General features: G+C 35.4%; 1 protein-coding gene across 12 annotated transcripts in view; it reads left to right on the top strand.

Annotated features, from left to right (window-relative positions):
* The window catches only part of Rab3-GEF (Rab3 GDP-GTP exchange factor), a 224,210-nt gene that overhangs the window by 71,184 nt on the left and 136,024 nt on the right, over nucleotides 1-17,002 (top strand). For 5 of the 12 annotated variants that reach the window (XR_001849260.1, XM_017632658.1, XM_017632651.1 and 2 more), the window contains 6 exons: nucleotides 3,691-3,807; nucleotides 4,212-4,469; nucleotides 4,911-5,150; nucleotides 5,217-5,489; nucleotides 5,548-5,715; nucleotides 10,999-11,007. Coding sequence is in view for 11 of the 12 variants with exons in the window: in XM_017632658.1 (XP_017488147.1) it covers nucleotides 3,691-3,807; nucleotides 4,212-4,469; nucleotides 4,911-5,150; nucleotides 5,217-5,489; nucleotides 5,548-5,715; nucleotides 10,999-11,007 (1,065 nt within the window). In the remaining variant the exon portion in view is untranslated. The remainder of the gene's footprint in view (nucleotides 1-3,690; nucleotides 3,808-4,211; nucleotides 4,470-4,910; nucleotides 5,151-5,216; nucleotides 5,490-5,547; nucleotides 5,716-10,998; nucleotides 11,008-17,002) is intronic. The other 7 variants (XM_017632666.1, XM_017632637.1, XM_017632629.1 and 4 more) reach the window with 3 other exon arrangements.

Genomic DNA, 17,002 nt, shown 5'->3' with positions numbered 1-17,002 from the left:
ATATTTCGAAATTTAAGGACGCTAATTTACTTAAAATGTATACACCCCGGCTTATCATGTAGCGGTAGCTTTCGGAAAGGTGGAAAACATATATTTAATACTTGCGCCGGGTATTTAATGTTCGGCTCCGTCCGAACTTAGACTTTCTTACTTGTTTTTACTTCATCGTTATCATTTATTTCTTCATCTTCATATTTATCTTTATTTCAAGGCTTAATTTCAAATGTGAAGTGAAACAACATGAGAAACATGTTAAATTGAACATGTTGCAGCAACATCTATACAAAAATCCGAAATATTTAAACGACGGTTTTGGCCGTAATTTTCAACCAATTGCGAAACCAACCAACCAACCGGAAAAATGCCTTTCCAACGGTGTTCCTGGTTTTGAAATCGGTTTGGTAGAATCGCCAAACGAACGGAGACAAAATTTATGTTAGCGTATTAATATATAGATAAAAAGTATTAATACACAGAATATCAGTAAATATAATAGTAATAACATATATATTAATAATAATTAATATCGTAAAACCGATACATCATTTACCAAGCTGGCAACACTATTCCGATATTGACATATCGATCTCTGCAAAAATCCCCCTTTTGGGAGAGTGGGACACATTGCAACACAACAGATGACGGAAAACAATAACAAACTAATATAACTTAAACCAGATAGTAAAAAAAAGTTAAAAATGTGGAAATATACAGTTTGCTGCGCAATGGCAACTGTTTAAGCAATGAATAATATAAAAGGACATCGCAAAAGGACCCGTTACTCAAAAAGTGACTGCAGCGATGGATACACGGGCAATTGGCGAACTGTTCAAGGCGATGGGCGTGAAGGACGGCACTTTGAAAGTGCGTTTGCGCCGCCTGACTGAAGCAGAGATCAGGCAACATACTGTCGTTGGTGAAGGAGAAGGCANTGCCGCGCAAAGGCTACTGTTTCCGAAATGAATAATATAAAAGGACATCGCAAAAGGACCCGCTACTCAAAAAGTGACTGCAGCGATGGATACACGGGCAACTGGCGAACTGTTCAAGGCGGTGGGCGTGAAGGACGGCACTTTGAAAGTGCGTTTGCGCCGCCTGACTGAAGCGGAGATCAGGCAACATACTGGCGTTGGTGAAGGAGAAGGCGTCGAAGACAACGCAAGTGAGGCGAGCACCGAAATATACGTGCGCGAAGGTGGAGACAGTGGCGCGAGTGATGTGGGGTGTTGGAGTCCTGCATCATACTATAGCAGCGGCTATACGCCAAGAAGTCCGGAAACAAGCAACGGGGTTGGTAGCCAAACGCCAATCGAAATATCCGGCGAGAGCAGCGACAATGATGATGAGTGGCATCGAGGCGAAGTTGTAAGAGAACCTACGCCGATCGAAGTATCTGATAACAGCGACGACGAGCTGCGCCGAGGCGAAATTACCATCACGGAAGAGAACTGCCAACGCCCAGGTGAGGGCTACATAGAGTATGTCCGGCGCATCACAATGACGATGCGCATTTTCAACGGGGCGTCACAGAGCGCCGAATCGTGGCGGCCACCACCTGCGCAGGCATTGTGCGACGTAACAGCGGCGACAGTGGCAGCTGACATCAGAGATGAGGATGACAGCGATGAGGAGAATGCGCTCACCCTGTCGGTAGAGGAAGACCGCGGGTTGGAGCAGTGGTTAGAGGAGTTGGCCAATACAGAGCCAGCAGACCCGATGATGATCCACGAAATCGAACGCTGGTTGCAGGACGACAATATACAGCTAGAAGCGCTACTCGGTAACTGGCGAAACTTCAGCGGCACAAACCCGGTGCCAAGGGAACTGGTAAGGGTCATTCAGGAGCGGCTGCAGCGACAACAAACTAAACGCCAGACATTCAGGCATGCGGTGGGCACAATGGTGTACCGCGAACGTATTACAAGCGCGGGGATGGTGACAATCACGCGTCCAGAGGGAAGTAAAGGTGGGGTGTGAAGACCCGAAGTCCCTACACTCAAGGACTTCACAATTGGCTATCATATGTTATTGAACTGAATTATATTTTGAATTGTTAAATACATATATGTATATATATATATATAGATATAAATGTTGAATTTATTTATACATATTAAATGAATTGTTAATTATATACATACGTGAAATCGAAATACATATGTAGATATTTATATTAAAATTTGAAGTACATACATACGGACTTAGGTATGAACAAGTAAAAGCAAGTAAAGAAAATATTAGCAACAATGTTGTTAGGATAACTGTCTGCCTCCGTGCAGGACAGTATAAATAGAGCAGCAAATGTAATTTGAGATCACTTCTGGTAGAGTAGTCGTATACTCCAGTCGATCGTGCAAACGCAGATTGGAACGGCTAAGCAACGATTGTGAAGACTAAGTTGCTTAGTAGGTACCCAGTAGAAATCGGTTGTATGCATTCTTGAAGGATGCTTGCTATATGAGTGAATTAGTGTGAACGATTCATGCGTAGTCATGAATTTCCACGAATAAATTCAAATTCTAGCGAATTGCAAGCGAATGTACGTTGTCGTTGTTTTAAGTACATTTCTTGATAAATTTGAAGTGGAATTTTTGTAATATTTTCAGTCTTGTACAAAAATTTTAGTGAACGGACGTGTTGTGCGATACTATTTTCAGCACAAACGGGCTTTTACAAGATATGCATTTGCATATGTAAATGCTACTTGTTTGTATGTCCCCGTATATTAAAATGTATCAGAAAAGTAGCATTTACATATGGGGATACATATCTTGTAAGAATGCTTTAATACTGTTCCATTAATGCATTTTTGTTATGTTTGAAATATTAATACAGCTATATGCATACAGCAGTAGTACAAGTGTATGATTAAGGTACGCATACGCTCTGAGAAACCACGCGTGTTAAATGGAAATGAAGGTTCATTTATACTGGCATGTATACACAGCAGCAAGCTCATGCCACCAACAGCGATGTTGTATGCAAAAGATTTCTACTGGGTAGTTAAGGTATATGGTGTGATGTGAAAATGCTGCCAAAGCAATAAGTTATATTGGTGTGACGTGAAAACGCTGTCAAGGAAATGCGTTATATTGGTGTGACGTGCAAACGCTGCCAACTAAATAGCGAAATAAAGTTGCGTATTTATTTTAACGTTTGGATAAGGGAACCCAACATCCGACTGAGTCACAGCCCAGCTATAGACCGGATAAACCGGGTTCGTTACAGTTTTTACGAACGTGTACTTAGCAAGCATTTTCATTTACATACCCAATAATATTTTAACATTGTGTATTAGTTATATTGCCGCGTATAGTTTTTTTATCCGCTTGTCGTTTGTTTGTAGTTGTTGAGTCATATACCCAACAAAAACTTTTAACTTTTTTGGGAAGTACTTATTTTTGTATCAATGGAGTAATGCAATACAAGTCGCATCAAGACAATTTTCGCTTATCCATTGCATTACAGTAATGCAATGGATAAGCGATAATTCTCGTGAGGTGACTTGTATTGCGTTACTCCATTGATACAAAAATAAGTCCTTTCCAAAAAATGAAAAGTTTTTGCTGGGTATGTACCTACATACATACGTATACTTACATAAATACATATGTACATAGCTGCCACGTTTTTGTTGTTGCTTAAGACCAATATTTGAATTGCGTCTTGATTTGTGGTATCCTTTCCCAGGGTGCCGGCTCCACAGGTGCTCTGTCAGTTGTTAGTGATCTCCTACCTGCTGGTAGCTTGAATGTACGTATGCCCGCTAGTTGTCGATCAACGGTATCCGATACCGAATACGAAAATGTAAGTAGCTATGATTCCAAATGTAACTTAAGATATTTAATTTATGGTTGTACGGCGATTTTTATTAATTAACTCTCCCTTATTTACGTTGTTTGTGTTTGATAGTGCGAGTGAACTGAAAATTTCGAATGAAAGCTATACCGAAGCCATGATTCAATTATTATTCATTCATTATTATTCAATTACTACTGATTCATTATTGAATCATGAGCGAACCCCACTTTTAGAATATACGTAATTTTTATGAAACAAACTAAAAATTTGCATTCAAAGTGCTTGGTATTAAACAACAAATACTCTGTCCTGTCCTTAGAACTTTTAAAACTGAATTAAAAAATAGGGAACTAATTTAAATCTTGCTTTAAAATGCAATCAAATGTTTCTCCTTGCCATGTGACTTTTAGACTACAACGTCAAAGGACTCAAAACGTAGCTCCGGCAATATTTGGTCTGGAAAATCAACGCTCAGCGCTGGATTTAGGTATACAGGCGGACATTTGATTAATACGTCTTCCTCTCCATCACCTGATACTCCTAGAGTGTACCTTTTTGAAGGATTGATTGGACGGGATCGTTCGAATTTGTGGAACCAAATGCAATTCTGGGAGGATGCCTTCTTGGATGCAGTGAGCCAAGAACGCGACATGATCGGAATGGATCAGGTGAGTAATGCAAAAACTATAAATTTTGTTATTTAAAAATTAAAACGATACTAATAAACTTTTTATTGGAAAAATATCACTGCGAATAGTTCCGATAGGGGCTGGGATCCTATCCACCATTGAGGCCCATCTGAAACCCGCCCTGGCAAACCCATAAGCAGCCTTTTATCCGTTAACTAAATATTGTATACACATAATTATGGCTTTGCTGAAATATGTCTCAAACAAAAGATATAGATTTAAATAGATAGGGGGATATTCGTGGCCGACAAAAATTATGCCAAAGAACTGCAGCTAACTTTAGTGTTGACTTTATTTTGACTGTGAACACGCCTCACACTTTCTAGTTCTTGGTACAAAAATGTATTAAACAAACAAGTTTACTTTGAAAATCGACATTATATATTCTGTCTTCCACTTTTATCTTTCTTTCTACTCCAGGGACCCATCGAAATGATGGAGCGTTATAAAGCACTTAGCGAAGAGGAACGTAAACGGTTAGAGCACGACGAAGATCGACTACTCTCGACAATGCTGTACAATCTCACTGCCATTTTGGTAATGTTGGGCGTTAACAAAGAGGAAATACGTCGTAAGATCCGTCGTCTTTTGGGCAAAAGTCACATTGGTTTGGTTTATTCAACCGAAGTGCACAATGTCGTAGACCAAATAAATAATCTCGTGAGTGGAAATCTTGCATTTCCTCAAATTATCACACGGCTATAATAAAACTTTTACTTTCCACAGAATGGCAACGATATCGACTTAAAGCCGCTTGGGTCGAGACTTCTGCATCACCAGAGTTTCACCGTACATCCCGGTTCTGATGCCAACGGCCCACTTCTATTCATGGAGGTGCGCGACGATGGTCTAGTGGTACGCTCCGTTGATGGCACAATCGTAGAACGTTGGTTCTATGAGCGCCTTGTAAACATGACGTACTCCCCTAAAACTAAAGTACTCTGCCTCTGGCGTCGCAATGGTGGACAAATACAACTCAATCGCTTCTATACTCGCAAGGTATGTAGTTTTTAAAAATGTTTGTATACACATTTGACAACTTTTTTTGGAGAAACAGTGCAGGGAACTGTACAACTGCATTAAGGAGGCCATGGAGCGCAGCGGCACACCGAAGAATGTGCCAGAGTTGGGTGGTGAGTTCCCAGTGCAGGATATGAATACCGGCGAGGGTGGCCTATTGCAGGTGTGCTTGGAGGGAGTTGGTTTGTTATTTTCTAACAGCAAGGTAAGTAAATTGGTTTTAAATAACTACGAGTAGGTATATAAAAACTATGCATAACTCTCACTTCAAAAATAAAAAAATGCAAATGCGCATTTATGGTGTAAAAAAAAAACTAAATTATTTTTGGGAAGATGTTCAAAGTAAATTACCATTTTAAGATATTTTCCAAAACCTTTTACGCCTACTTTCGATACTTTTTAATTGTAATAGTTTTTGTGAGATTATGAAATTATAAAGCTACGTCAACGAATTTCATGATTTTATTTTATTTTCATTCTTCAACTTCAGCCACTTATTTTATTTTGTGTTCACTAAAATGGTTATTTATTTACGAAAAAACAAAAATCATGCATTGTGAAGTTTTTCATACGATATTCTTGTTTATGTATAAAAGCAAGGACCTTCTCAATTTGCATTACAATTTTTACTAGTAATTAAACGAAATTAAAATGCAGGTTAAGATTTTTTTAAATGCGCATATCGACGCTGAGGATTTAGTAGCAATTTCCTCCGATAGTCCCAACCATTGGAATAAGAGTAGATTATTTTGTAGTGTTTGCTTTTATTTGTAACTACATCCATTTTAATTTTGCACCATTTTTAGTTGTAGTTCTATGCATACTCTACTACATTTGCTCCAACGGCTGACAAGTAGATTGAAACTTTATTATAAAGCCTAAAATTAAAGATTTTCATCATAAGTAATAACCCCCAATAAAAGGTCCACCGAAAGTTATTTTTATAAAAGCGCAAGATTACGAACAGATATAAACAAAAAGCGCAAGAGTTAGCTTTCAGCACACTTTCTTCAATTACATAATTAACTAAGCCGAAATCAAGAGGTTTTCGGACCACGTATGTACATATGTATATTAATGCACTTATTGCGAAAAAAGAATTTGAATTACCTAACCGTATACCCAGGCATCCTGTGAGGTAGTGAAAGGTAACACATTGAGTGAGTGTTTTAACGTCCCGTTGCATCTCAAAAATAAAAGCGAGACAATAGAGATTATTTTCCTGCTTCCAAAAGTTGTCTTCAAGAAAAATAAGTTCAATAACTATGGTCTACAAATATGTACTAATCTAACATCTCCCAAGATTAAGTACTCCCTTTGATAAATGAAGTATGTAGATCCTTTAGTATAAATACAAAAATTGTCATATTCGTATTTCTTACAAATAATTTATTGCAAACATCCATTTTTAATAAATTAGTTATATGGGATGTGGGCAAAATTTTCAGCCGTTTGTTATGCTTTGCCAATACCAACATATGTATTGATAAGTGGCCAAAAAATTATAATATTCGTATTTTCCGCCTAAAGATGATTTCAAATATCACTTTTGAGTGAAAAAGCTTTAGTAGTTACTAAAATATCGCAGTTTTCGTATTTCCGCCAGCTACCGTTATACGGTTGGTAGGCGTGGTTATTGTCCGATTTTGCCCATTTTCAATACCATCCGTCCTACGCTCAATGAAGTACAAATATAAAATTGTTAAGATATCTCAATTTTTACTCGAGTTATCGTTTGCACAGATGGATAGACGGACGGGCGAACACACAGATAGTCAAGGCTTTATCGATTTCTCGTTTCATTCTGAGCATTCATGTATACATACATGTGTATATATGTAACTCGATTCCCATGAACCAAAAAGACAAGATCACGACAGCAGAAGAGTGGCCCGTTATAATCGCACTTATGAAAAAAGTAGGGCGATTTTGACATAAGCCGTTTGTTTACATTTGTTCGTTGTTTACAATTTGGTGGTGGCTTTTTACTGCAATTTTCTTAATTTTCGCTTGTGACAACGTGTGCACACATAAGGTAAAGAATAATTTAACACAACGACATGTTTTATAGGAGAATTTGCATAATAAAAATGATTATTCATGCGTTCAACAATTACGCGTTTTTTTTTTGTTCTCTTCGTTGTTTACTTCTTACAACAAAGATGGCGTCGAGATTTCAACAGCTAGAAAATAACTTTTTTCTTTCTTTCCTTAAGGCGTGATCTTGTGTCTTTCGTTCATGCTCGATTCCTTCAGACTGTTACAAACCACCCTTATATGAACAAAGTTATGCACTTGTGCACAAGTGCGCTCGGGTATAAGAATCTTAATGCGCTTCTTGGTCTAGCGAATGCATACTAAACACAATGAAAGACCCACAATGTTTTTCAGTAATGACTATGGATACCATACGCTAGCCCCGTGGGTTGTTATCCGTTTACTTATCAAGTTGCTGCCCTGCTCTTTTCTTTAAGAAGCGCTTAATTGCTTTGCAAGATCTGTTGTATACACAGTTTCGAGGGTACCTGCAAAAATTACGCTCATATTGGAATGTAGGCGAGTCGTAAATGCGTAGTTTTTCACCGGTCCATTTGCTCTATAAGCTTTTTTCTCTTAAGAAAGATAATATACTTATACGGTCGATTACTTTTTTAGTCATACTAGCAGGAAATCAGAAAGCATGATTACTTTGATACATTGAGCTGATTATAAGTTTTCAACATGAAAATTGCTAAGGAAAAATCTTTGTATGGATCTGTCCGTAAACTACTATGAAATATTTAACAACCTATAAATTCATTTGTATTTTACGGTAAACAAAAGCAGAGTACTGCGTAAAATTTTGCGGAAATGACCTTCACGTGCGTAATATTTTACGGGAAAATCTTATATCTCAAATCAAAGATAAGCTTGAAAAATACTATGGATGCGATCAATTTGCAATGGTGGTTTATTGAATTTCTTTGTAACCGTACAGACACGAGGTGCGTCGAATGTTCTGGACGCAAAATTGAATCACTACACCCCAAAGAATAGACAATATCCAAGTAAATTATTGACCGATCGCAAGATTGTATAAACCATAGGCATTTCGTATGTATACATTGCTCACATGCTTAAATTTTATTATAGGTTTATTTTTAGGAAGCATCACAAAATTGGGTAAATATTTCGCATTTGCAAAAAAAAAAACAAAGCTAGCGGTAGGAGAAATACAAAATGTGTATGCGCCCCGGTAAAATTTCATCTATGTAGCTTTTATCCCTGACTCTTCCGGTTTATTTTCAATGTTTGGAGTTACAACCCTGACGAATGATAAGAAAAAGAAGATGATACTTAGATTGAGTGGGCCATGCTACATACATTAAATTGATGTCAGGATTGATTATCATGCCCAATAGTCAAATTGTACACAAGAACGCAGTCAAGTTTAGTGAACCGCGGATATATTAACGAATTATTACCGATATTGTGATTGAAATATAATTTAAAACTAATCTACCTCAACTTTTATGTGAATGTATTTTTTACGAATAATCAGATATGTATATTGAATAGAGTTCACTCATTTGATTTTTACTTATTTTATTAATTTTATTCAAATCGTCAAAACGTACATAGCTTTTTACCATATAGCGAATAATTGATTTTTTCGAAATCTTTCATTTGCATCGTTAAATACACACCCCCACTCATTATTTAATCAAATTTTTTTCAACAATTTTTGGTTTTATGCTATCCAAGGCGAATTTATATAAGGTGATGTTACTAGATCAGCTGATTTTGTGTATGTGTTTCGCCTCGTGGCTTCTTATGTCAAATTGAAATATTTTGTTTGCATTTCCACACACACTATTACAGATTTTGACAGTTCACGCCGCAAAAGCAAAAACAAAATACATGTACATTTTTGTTTTTGTACTGCTGCTATCACCCTATATTAATTCGCCTTGATGTTATCAAAACATTTTCAAATATATGAGTACACATGCAAAGCAAAAACAAAACAAATGTTTATATAAACTGCTAGTGAATGTACTGAATGCCAAATACTAAATCATATTTATCAATTTAAATAAAAATTTTATTTACTAACAGCTGCTCCAATACCATATTTGCTATTTAATATTATCATCAATCATAATTACTATTATTATAATTTAATTTTCTTTTACTCCACATAAATATGTATATGTACGTAAATATTTATGAACGAAAATAAGACGACTATTCGGTTAGAAAAAAATTAAAAAATAGCGGTTTTGATAACTACATAAGTTCTCAGGGTTTCTTAGTGAAAAGGAATATTTTATTAAAATTATGAAATATTATATGTAAACGTGTAAAAGTACATATTTTCTATATACATATTGTGCCACTCTTTACCTCTTTCTCTATCTCTCTATTTTGAAATTTAAAAAACACTTTCTTTTTATTGCTATTATTCCATTCACTCAGTAAAAATTGTCCACTATAAATTTGTTTTTAACCTTCTTAAACACAAATGTAATTCAATTCGTAAAACTCTATTGAAATAATATAGTCTACTTTATTTGTTCCTGTTTACGATTAGGCTTATTTAAATCGAAAAATGTCTCGTGATGAGTGATAGTCAAGCATATTGCATTTTCGTTTCTTTCGCTGATATTTAATTAATATTTAAATACTCATTTGAAGTTTTGTGTCTTCATGTAAATACATACTTAAACCAGAAAATATGAAATCTTTTTTATTCAATCACATTTTTCTACTTTTTAAATGTTTCTTCCATTATAAATTTTTTTACGCATTTTTTTGGATTAGCCTTTTGGAAAATCGTTAGCTTTGTTGAAATAAATCACGAAAGCCAAAACTTTAAATGGCACTAAATAGTTAAAATATTGAAAATTTTCTGAAAAAGAGAATTTTTTTAAATTGGTAACTTTTGAGATGGTCCTTGTGTACATTCGCTATGTTAAGTTAACTTCTGATCTAATCAAACTTCTTAGTTGGATTTTTTTGTTTTTACTTGTTTTGCTCTTTATCAGGATTTTTTCTAATTTCGATGGCTAATTTTCACTCATTATTTTATTTTAGTTTTTATATATTTTTATATTTTAGTACTTTATTCATATATTAATTTTCACTGTTATTCGAGCTTTTCAAATCATTTTTTAAGTTTTCCCTAGCTAGAAAATTAAATATAAGCACTAGATATTTTTACTGCAAATCAGTGATTTTAAGAGAGATATCTTCTCAGTCCTAAACAATCGAAAATTAGCAACAAAAAATTTTAAGAAGTCTAATTGTTTAATTATATTTTTGTATCGTTTATAACTACCTATTACTCGTTTTTTTATAAATATCATGCGGATCGCTGCCGCTCTTCTTTTTGGATTAACTCGATACTACTCGTTTCTTCGTACTCGAATTTGTTCGATTGGTGAATAATCCGTAACATTCAATGCTCAAAACGAAAACAATCAAACAAATCTTGCAATTCGAAAAGGATTTCGAGGTACTGAAAGTGTTATTACTTCATTTCTCTTAAAACAAAGAAAAATTATAACAAAAGTTCATTTTTAATAAAAACTAGAGTACTCAACTAAAAACAAGTTACATTTACTCGTACATAAAAATACATTTATTGCGTTTTTATTTCGAATGAACTAAGTAGCCTTATTATATTCGTGTAACTCTGATAAACATTGTTTTTTTTTATTTAGTTTTTTTTTTTTGTTTTAGTACAGCTTTCTACTTTAAAAGTCACCATAAACAGCGCTGAGGTTTACAGTGAAGCCTATCTTTAGAACACTCACTCACACACACGCTTGTTAAGTATTTGTACTTCACTGAAACTTATAAAACTAAGTATTTTACGCAGTTTTACGTTGTTTTATTGAATATGAGTATTTAGACATTGTGGAGATTTGAGTTGGTTTAGTTGTAATCAACAATGATATATAGTCATACCCTTAAAATATGCCACTACTCCTCCTATTTTATTTATACTTTTCGTTTAATATGTGTATTTTCGTTTTTAGTAAGGGCGGTTTATAACATATGTACTATATACATTAGGCAGTACCAGTAGAATCTAGAGAATTTTGCAAAGCAATTTCGAAAACAAAATTTTTATAGCCAAACGTTTGGTCGCATTTTTATATTTTTCGACATATGTATCTTCGGCATTTATAGTCGGATTTTAAAGTATTATATATCAATGTTTTTTGTCTCGATGCAAGGCAATTGAAAAAATACTTTTGTTTGCCGAACATAAGGGTCGCCTTTTTTACATTGTTCGTCATTCCTTCGACATTTATAATCGGATTTTAAAGTATCATATATCTATGTTCTTGCCTTTGGAGAATTTTTTGTTGGTTGTAAAGTTTATTAACCTCAAGTACCCCATTCCAGTACTTACTTAGCAGATCTCAGTTCACCCTAACATACCACCCTAACCTTGGTAAATTAAAACTAAAATTTGTTTAATTTTTGCCAACTATATCCAAAATTGCAGTAGAGCTATTTAAAAGAAAGATTTAAGACCATGGAAGCTCACTTAAAAAAAAACTGAAAGTGTTCTCCAAATCGCCGAAACGAAAGAAGTGCAATCTAGAAATTCAGCCAAGTTCTTATATGTTATCAAGTATGGTGCAAAGTTCTCCTCTTACGCCTGTGGAATCTATTTCGCTGACTGGTTTGAATCCTCCCGCGACAGATATTGCTAAGGAATCTCCTACTGTAATTCCGACAACTACATCTACGGACACTTTGTTAGTCTCTAGTGGCATTAGTTCTGCTGCTACCTCCAATCAAATTGCATTGATACCTGCGACAATCTCATTAGGCTCACCGCTTGTTTCTCAAACTCCAATAACTACATCTACTCGCTTTTCGGTAGCCTTTAATGTTACAAGTGTTGCCGCTACCACCAATGAAATAGCATCAATATCTGCGGCTTAAGACTGGTTTTCACTATGTCATATTTTGACGCCAAAACTTGCCGACATATTTTGACACAACTTTATCTCCTTTATCTATACCTTTACCGATAATATTATGGGCCAAAAACTGACAGATAGCCGATTTAGCAGGGCACGTACCCGACTAAAGACCTATCCTGATCGAAATCAATCGATAGACCGCTTTCTAATCCCACTTGACAATGTGTTTTCACTTATTTGACGACAAATGCCACTGAATTTGACATAGTGAAAACCAGCCTTTACGATCCTGGAATTGTTAACGTGCCCGCAGCCCCTCTACTGACAATGTCTTCGTTTACAACATCTGGAATTCCACCTGTTGCTCCTAGAGAGGTGACTGCCGTCGCGCCTCGTAAAACCGTTTTTGTATCAAGGCTTCATGCATCGTTGACTGAAGCTGATATTATTCATTACGTGCGCTCTAAGCTTTATCTTACACCTACTAGCAATATCGAAGTTTATAAATTTAACTTTAAATATAAAAGAGATATTTCTTCTTTTAAAATATCAGTTCCTGACGCATATGTTCTTTTTGGCCTGAACATTCTGTGGTACGTCTGTAGAAAATAAAATCGTATATTGAACCTCCAGCAGTAAAGAAGTCAAACAACTCAAAAGGCAATACTGTAGGAACATTACAGACGTGAATTCTAATTCGTTCAGTCTTATTATTCATTACCAAAATGTTCATGGGTTACGATCCAAATTAAATTCTTTTTTCTTAATAGCTTTGCATTTACAGCTCAAGTGATCGTTTTTAAATCGTAAGACTTTCATTCCGCAGCTTTAGTCTATTTATTTGTTGTTCGTTTATTCCGCCTCGATCTGATATGAATGTTTATAATCATCATAACTCAGCCATACAATATTTATATTCTCATTTGCGAGATAAAGATCACTTAGTAGTTCTTGGTGACTTCAATTTGCCATCAATAAGCTGGATTAATATTAGTGACTCAAACTCTTTGACTCCCACTACTCAGCATGACTTTCTTGGATGTCTGCTAGAAACATGTCTCGTACAGGTTAACAACGTATTAAATTGCAAAAACAAGACGCTGGACTTGGTATTTGTGGACGATTTGGCGGGTATTGCTCTCACTCAAATTTCTCCTTTATCCCTTCCAGAGGATCCTCTACATCCTACGCAGGAGATAGTACTTGATATAGCCAGTTACTGGTGTATTAAGAGTAGAACCTAGACCTCGTTCTCGATGTTTTCATAGAGCAAACTTCATTAAGCTTAATGAAATGATTGCTCACCACGACTGGTCAGATCTATACGCCTGCAATGACGTTGAGACAGCAACTTCCATATTTTACTGCTCATTTGATTGCTTCTTTGACAGCTGCATCCCTCTTTGTTATGTTAGTGTTGGAACGTGTAAGCCGCCTTGGTTCTCTAGACAACTTGTGAGGCTTAAAAACATCAAATCTTAGCGCTTTAGAAGATCTGGAGCAACTGCTGGCTCTTCGAAATATTTAGTCGTTCGTTCTAACTTTCATTGTCTAAATCAGCAATGTTATAATGACTACTTAGCCCGCTGCAAAATCCAATTTTTCAACAATCCGAGAAAATTTTATAGTTTTGTTAATTCAAAGCGGAAAACTTCTGGATTCCCTTCTGCACTTTCTTTTGGATGCAAGAATGCTAGTTCTGATCACACTATTGCGGACTTATTTGCAGAATTCTTTAAATCGACCTATTCACCTAAAAGTGTTCGATCTGGTCACTATCCGTATAATTTAGCTCATTCTAACTGCATTCTCAATCCTGTTATTGATAATAATATTATTCTTCGTAGTCTTCAAGCGTTAAAACCGATATTTTCTCCGGGTCCTGATGGCGTTCCTAGTTGTGTGCTAAAGTACTGTGCTGAAAATTTATCTGAGCCCATCCTAAAACTATTTAAATTATCACTACAATCAGCGTCATTTCCATCAATTTGGAAGCAATCTTTTATTATACCTCTACATAAAAAGGGTAGTAGGTCAAATATTGCAAACTATAGGGGCATAACTAAGCTTTCAGCTATTCCTAAAGCTTTTGAACAGATTATTACCTGCCAACTTCAACACCTGTGCAGTTCTTTGTTATCACCTTGTCAAAATGGGTTTGTACGTCGAAAATCAACCACTACCAACTTGCTTGAGTTTACTTCTTTAGTAATTAATGGATTTTTAAATAATAAGCAGACTGACGTGATCTACACTGATTTTAGTAAGGCATTTGACTCTGTAAATCATGAGCTCCTTATCCATAAACTAGATTTACTGGGTTTTCCTAAACACCTATTAATATGGCTCGCAAGCTATCTTTCAAGCAGGACTCAAAAAGTTTTGTTCAGGCATACGCTTTCAAAATCGATTGATATCACCTTTGGGGTACCTTACTTTTTACCTTGTTCATAAATGACTTACCACAGATTATCTCGCACTCCCAAACTCTTATGCACGCGGATGACGTGAAACTTTGTTTCACGTATTCGCCTTCAGACGGGCATTGTTTGGGTCGTCTTCAAGACGATTTGGACTCATTTCATAGCTGGTGTTCATCAAATCTATTAGTTTTAAATTGCTCTAAATGTAAGCACATTACATTTCATAGATGAAAGCCAGTTTTAGCAACTTATAAAATAAACGGTATTCCTTTAGAGCGCATATCTGTTAGAAATTATCTTGGTGTGCTTTTTGATCCAAAATTGAGTTTTAACTTGCATATATCATCGATCGTAAACAAAGCCATGGGTGTACTTGGATTTGTTAAAAGGTGGACTAAAGAGTGTGAAGATCCGTACGTCACGACGATTCTTTACACATCGTTGGTCCGTCCAGTACTGGAGTATTGTTCGTCTGTCTGGTGTCCTCGATACCAAAATTATATTAAGCGAATTGAGTCAGTACAAAAGCAATTTTTAATTTTTGCATTACGTGGACTCAAATGGAGATCAGATCTCCGTCTTCCACCTTATAAAAATAGGCTCCTTCTCATTAGTTTATCAACTCTTGAAAATCGTAGAATATTACTCGGGGTAATGTTTCTCCATAAGTTCATAATCGGCGAGATTGACTCGTCTTACCTTGTTACCCAACTTAATTTTGCTGTTCCTGTTAGAACGTCTAGACACTTTGTGCCTTTTCATTTATCCTTTGCTGTCTAAACTTTGCCAAAAACAACCCGCTGCGTAATTGGTTTTCACATTATAATGATTTGTATAGCTGTATCAGTATTGAATGTTCGGTTACTGCTTTACATAACGCAATACTAGCGCGTCTAGCCTGATATTTTAAAAGATTCAGTGGATTAAATGTAAATTATATTATATTATTGTTAACGCTTATTAAAATCTTTATTTATTCTATATACATATGTATGTATCCTATCATATACATAACTTTAGTAGTCGACCGTTTTATATCTATGTCGACTTAAAACAATTAAAATAAAATAAAATAAAGAAAAATTGTGTGCCAAATGTAGGTGCCACTGAAAAATATAGACCCCTACGTTCACAAAAATCTAAATTTTAATTTTTTCAATTGCCGTGCAAAAATAGTGGAGACAAATGAGTGTAGGGCGAACTTTTTTTGTTTGCTTGTAAGGTGGTACGGTCTAATATATATATATATATGTATGTATGTATATTAAAGTCCAGCGCAAGTGTATTTGCCGCATTTCGTTCAATAAGTACTCCTTGCATTGTACTCTACTCCCAACACATTGCTACGTTTTTTCCGCATACATGCACTACTTGGCGTTGAGAGAGTAAATACTTGACGTACTTGCTATTACTCCATCAAAGTAGGTACTCTACTTTCTCTCATCGCGTACGAGAGGTATTTGCTGCTGCCAAAAGGGAGTAGCAAATCTACTCTCTGTATACTTGTAGTACTGGAAGTACTTGCGTATTAAATTTCAATTCTGGTTATTAGCCTACTAGTTGATCACAGTGAAATTGAAGGAGTAAAAATATAATATGAAAATTGACGATGTAAGGAAATGTTTACGGCCTTATTTATAAAAATATAACGTAGATTTAGTCAGTTGTTTAATGTGACATTTTCATAAAACTTTTGTATTCAAGCAGCTTTTTAAATCTATGTATGTACTTATATTTTTATGAAAGTATTATTTCTCGTTTCTAATTTTCTATAAAACTATTTGCAGTCATTAACCAACAAATAAGTTGTCAAAAACAATAACTTAAGCAATGCTGCTATACGAAATAAAATTATTAGTGGCAAATCAAAATTTCGAAAAGTGCCGATTTTCACATTCGATAGTTGGACATGGTAGCGACGAGTTCTACGAGCATTTTTTTCTTAAGAGCTGCATACTGATTTAAGAAATTTTGCATACATAAATATATTTAATATGAAATTGAAATTTTCACATCAATTTGCGCTATCTTCAAACCCATGGTTTCAATTGTACGCATTTCGTCAGGGTTTTCCCCACAACTTGGTTTTGCTGCAGTGAAGCGACAGAGCAAGTGACGAGAAAAAATATATGCGGACACTTAT

Source organism: Rhagoletis zephyria, unplaced genomic scaffold (assembly GCF_001687245.7).
Source record: "Rhagoletis zephyria isolate East Lansing unplaced genomic scaffold, Rhagoletis_zephyria_1.1 Rzeph_scaffold_00099, whole genome shotgun sequence".
Taxonomy (NCBI): Eukaryota; Metazoa; Arthropoda; class Insecta; order Diptera; family Tephritidae; genus Rhagoletis; species Rhagoletis zephyria.
Note: the sequence above shows the minus strand (reverse complement) of the source record. Positions and strands in the feature narration are given on the sequence as shown.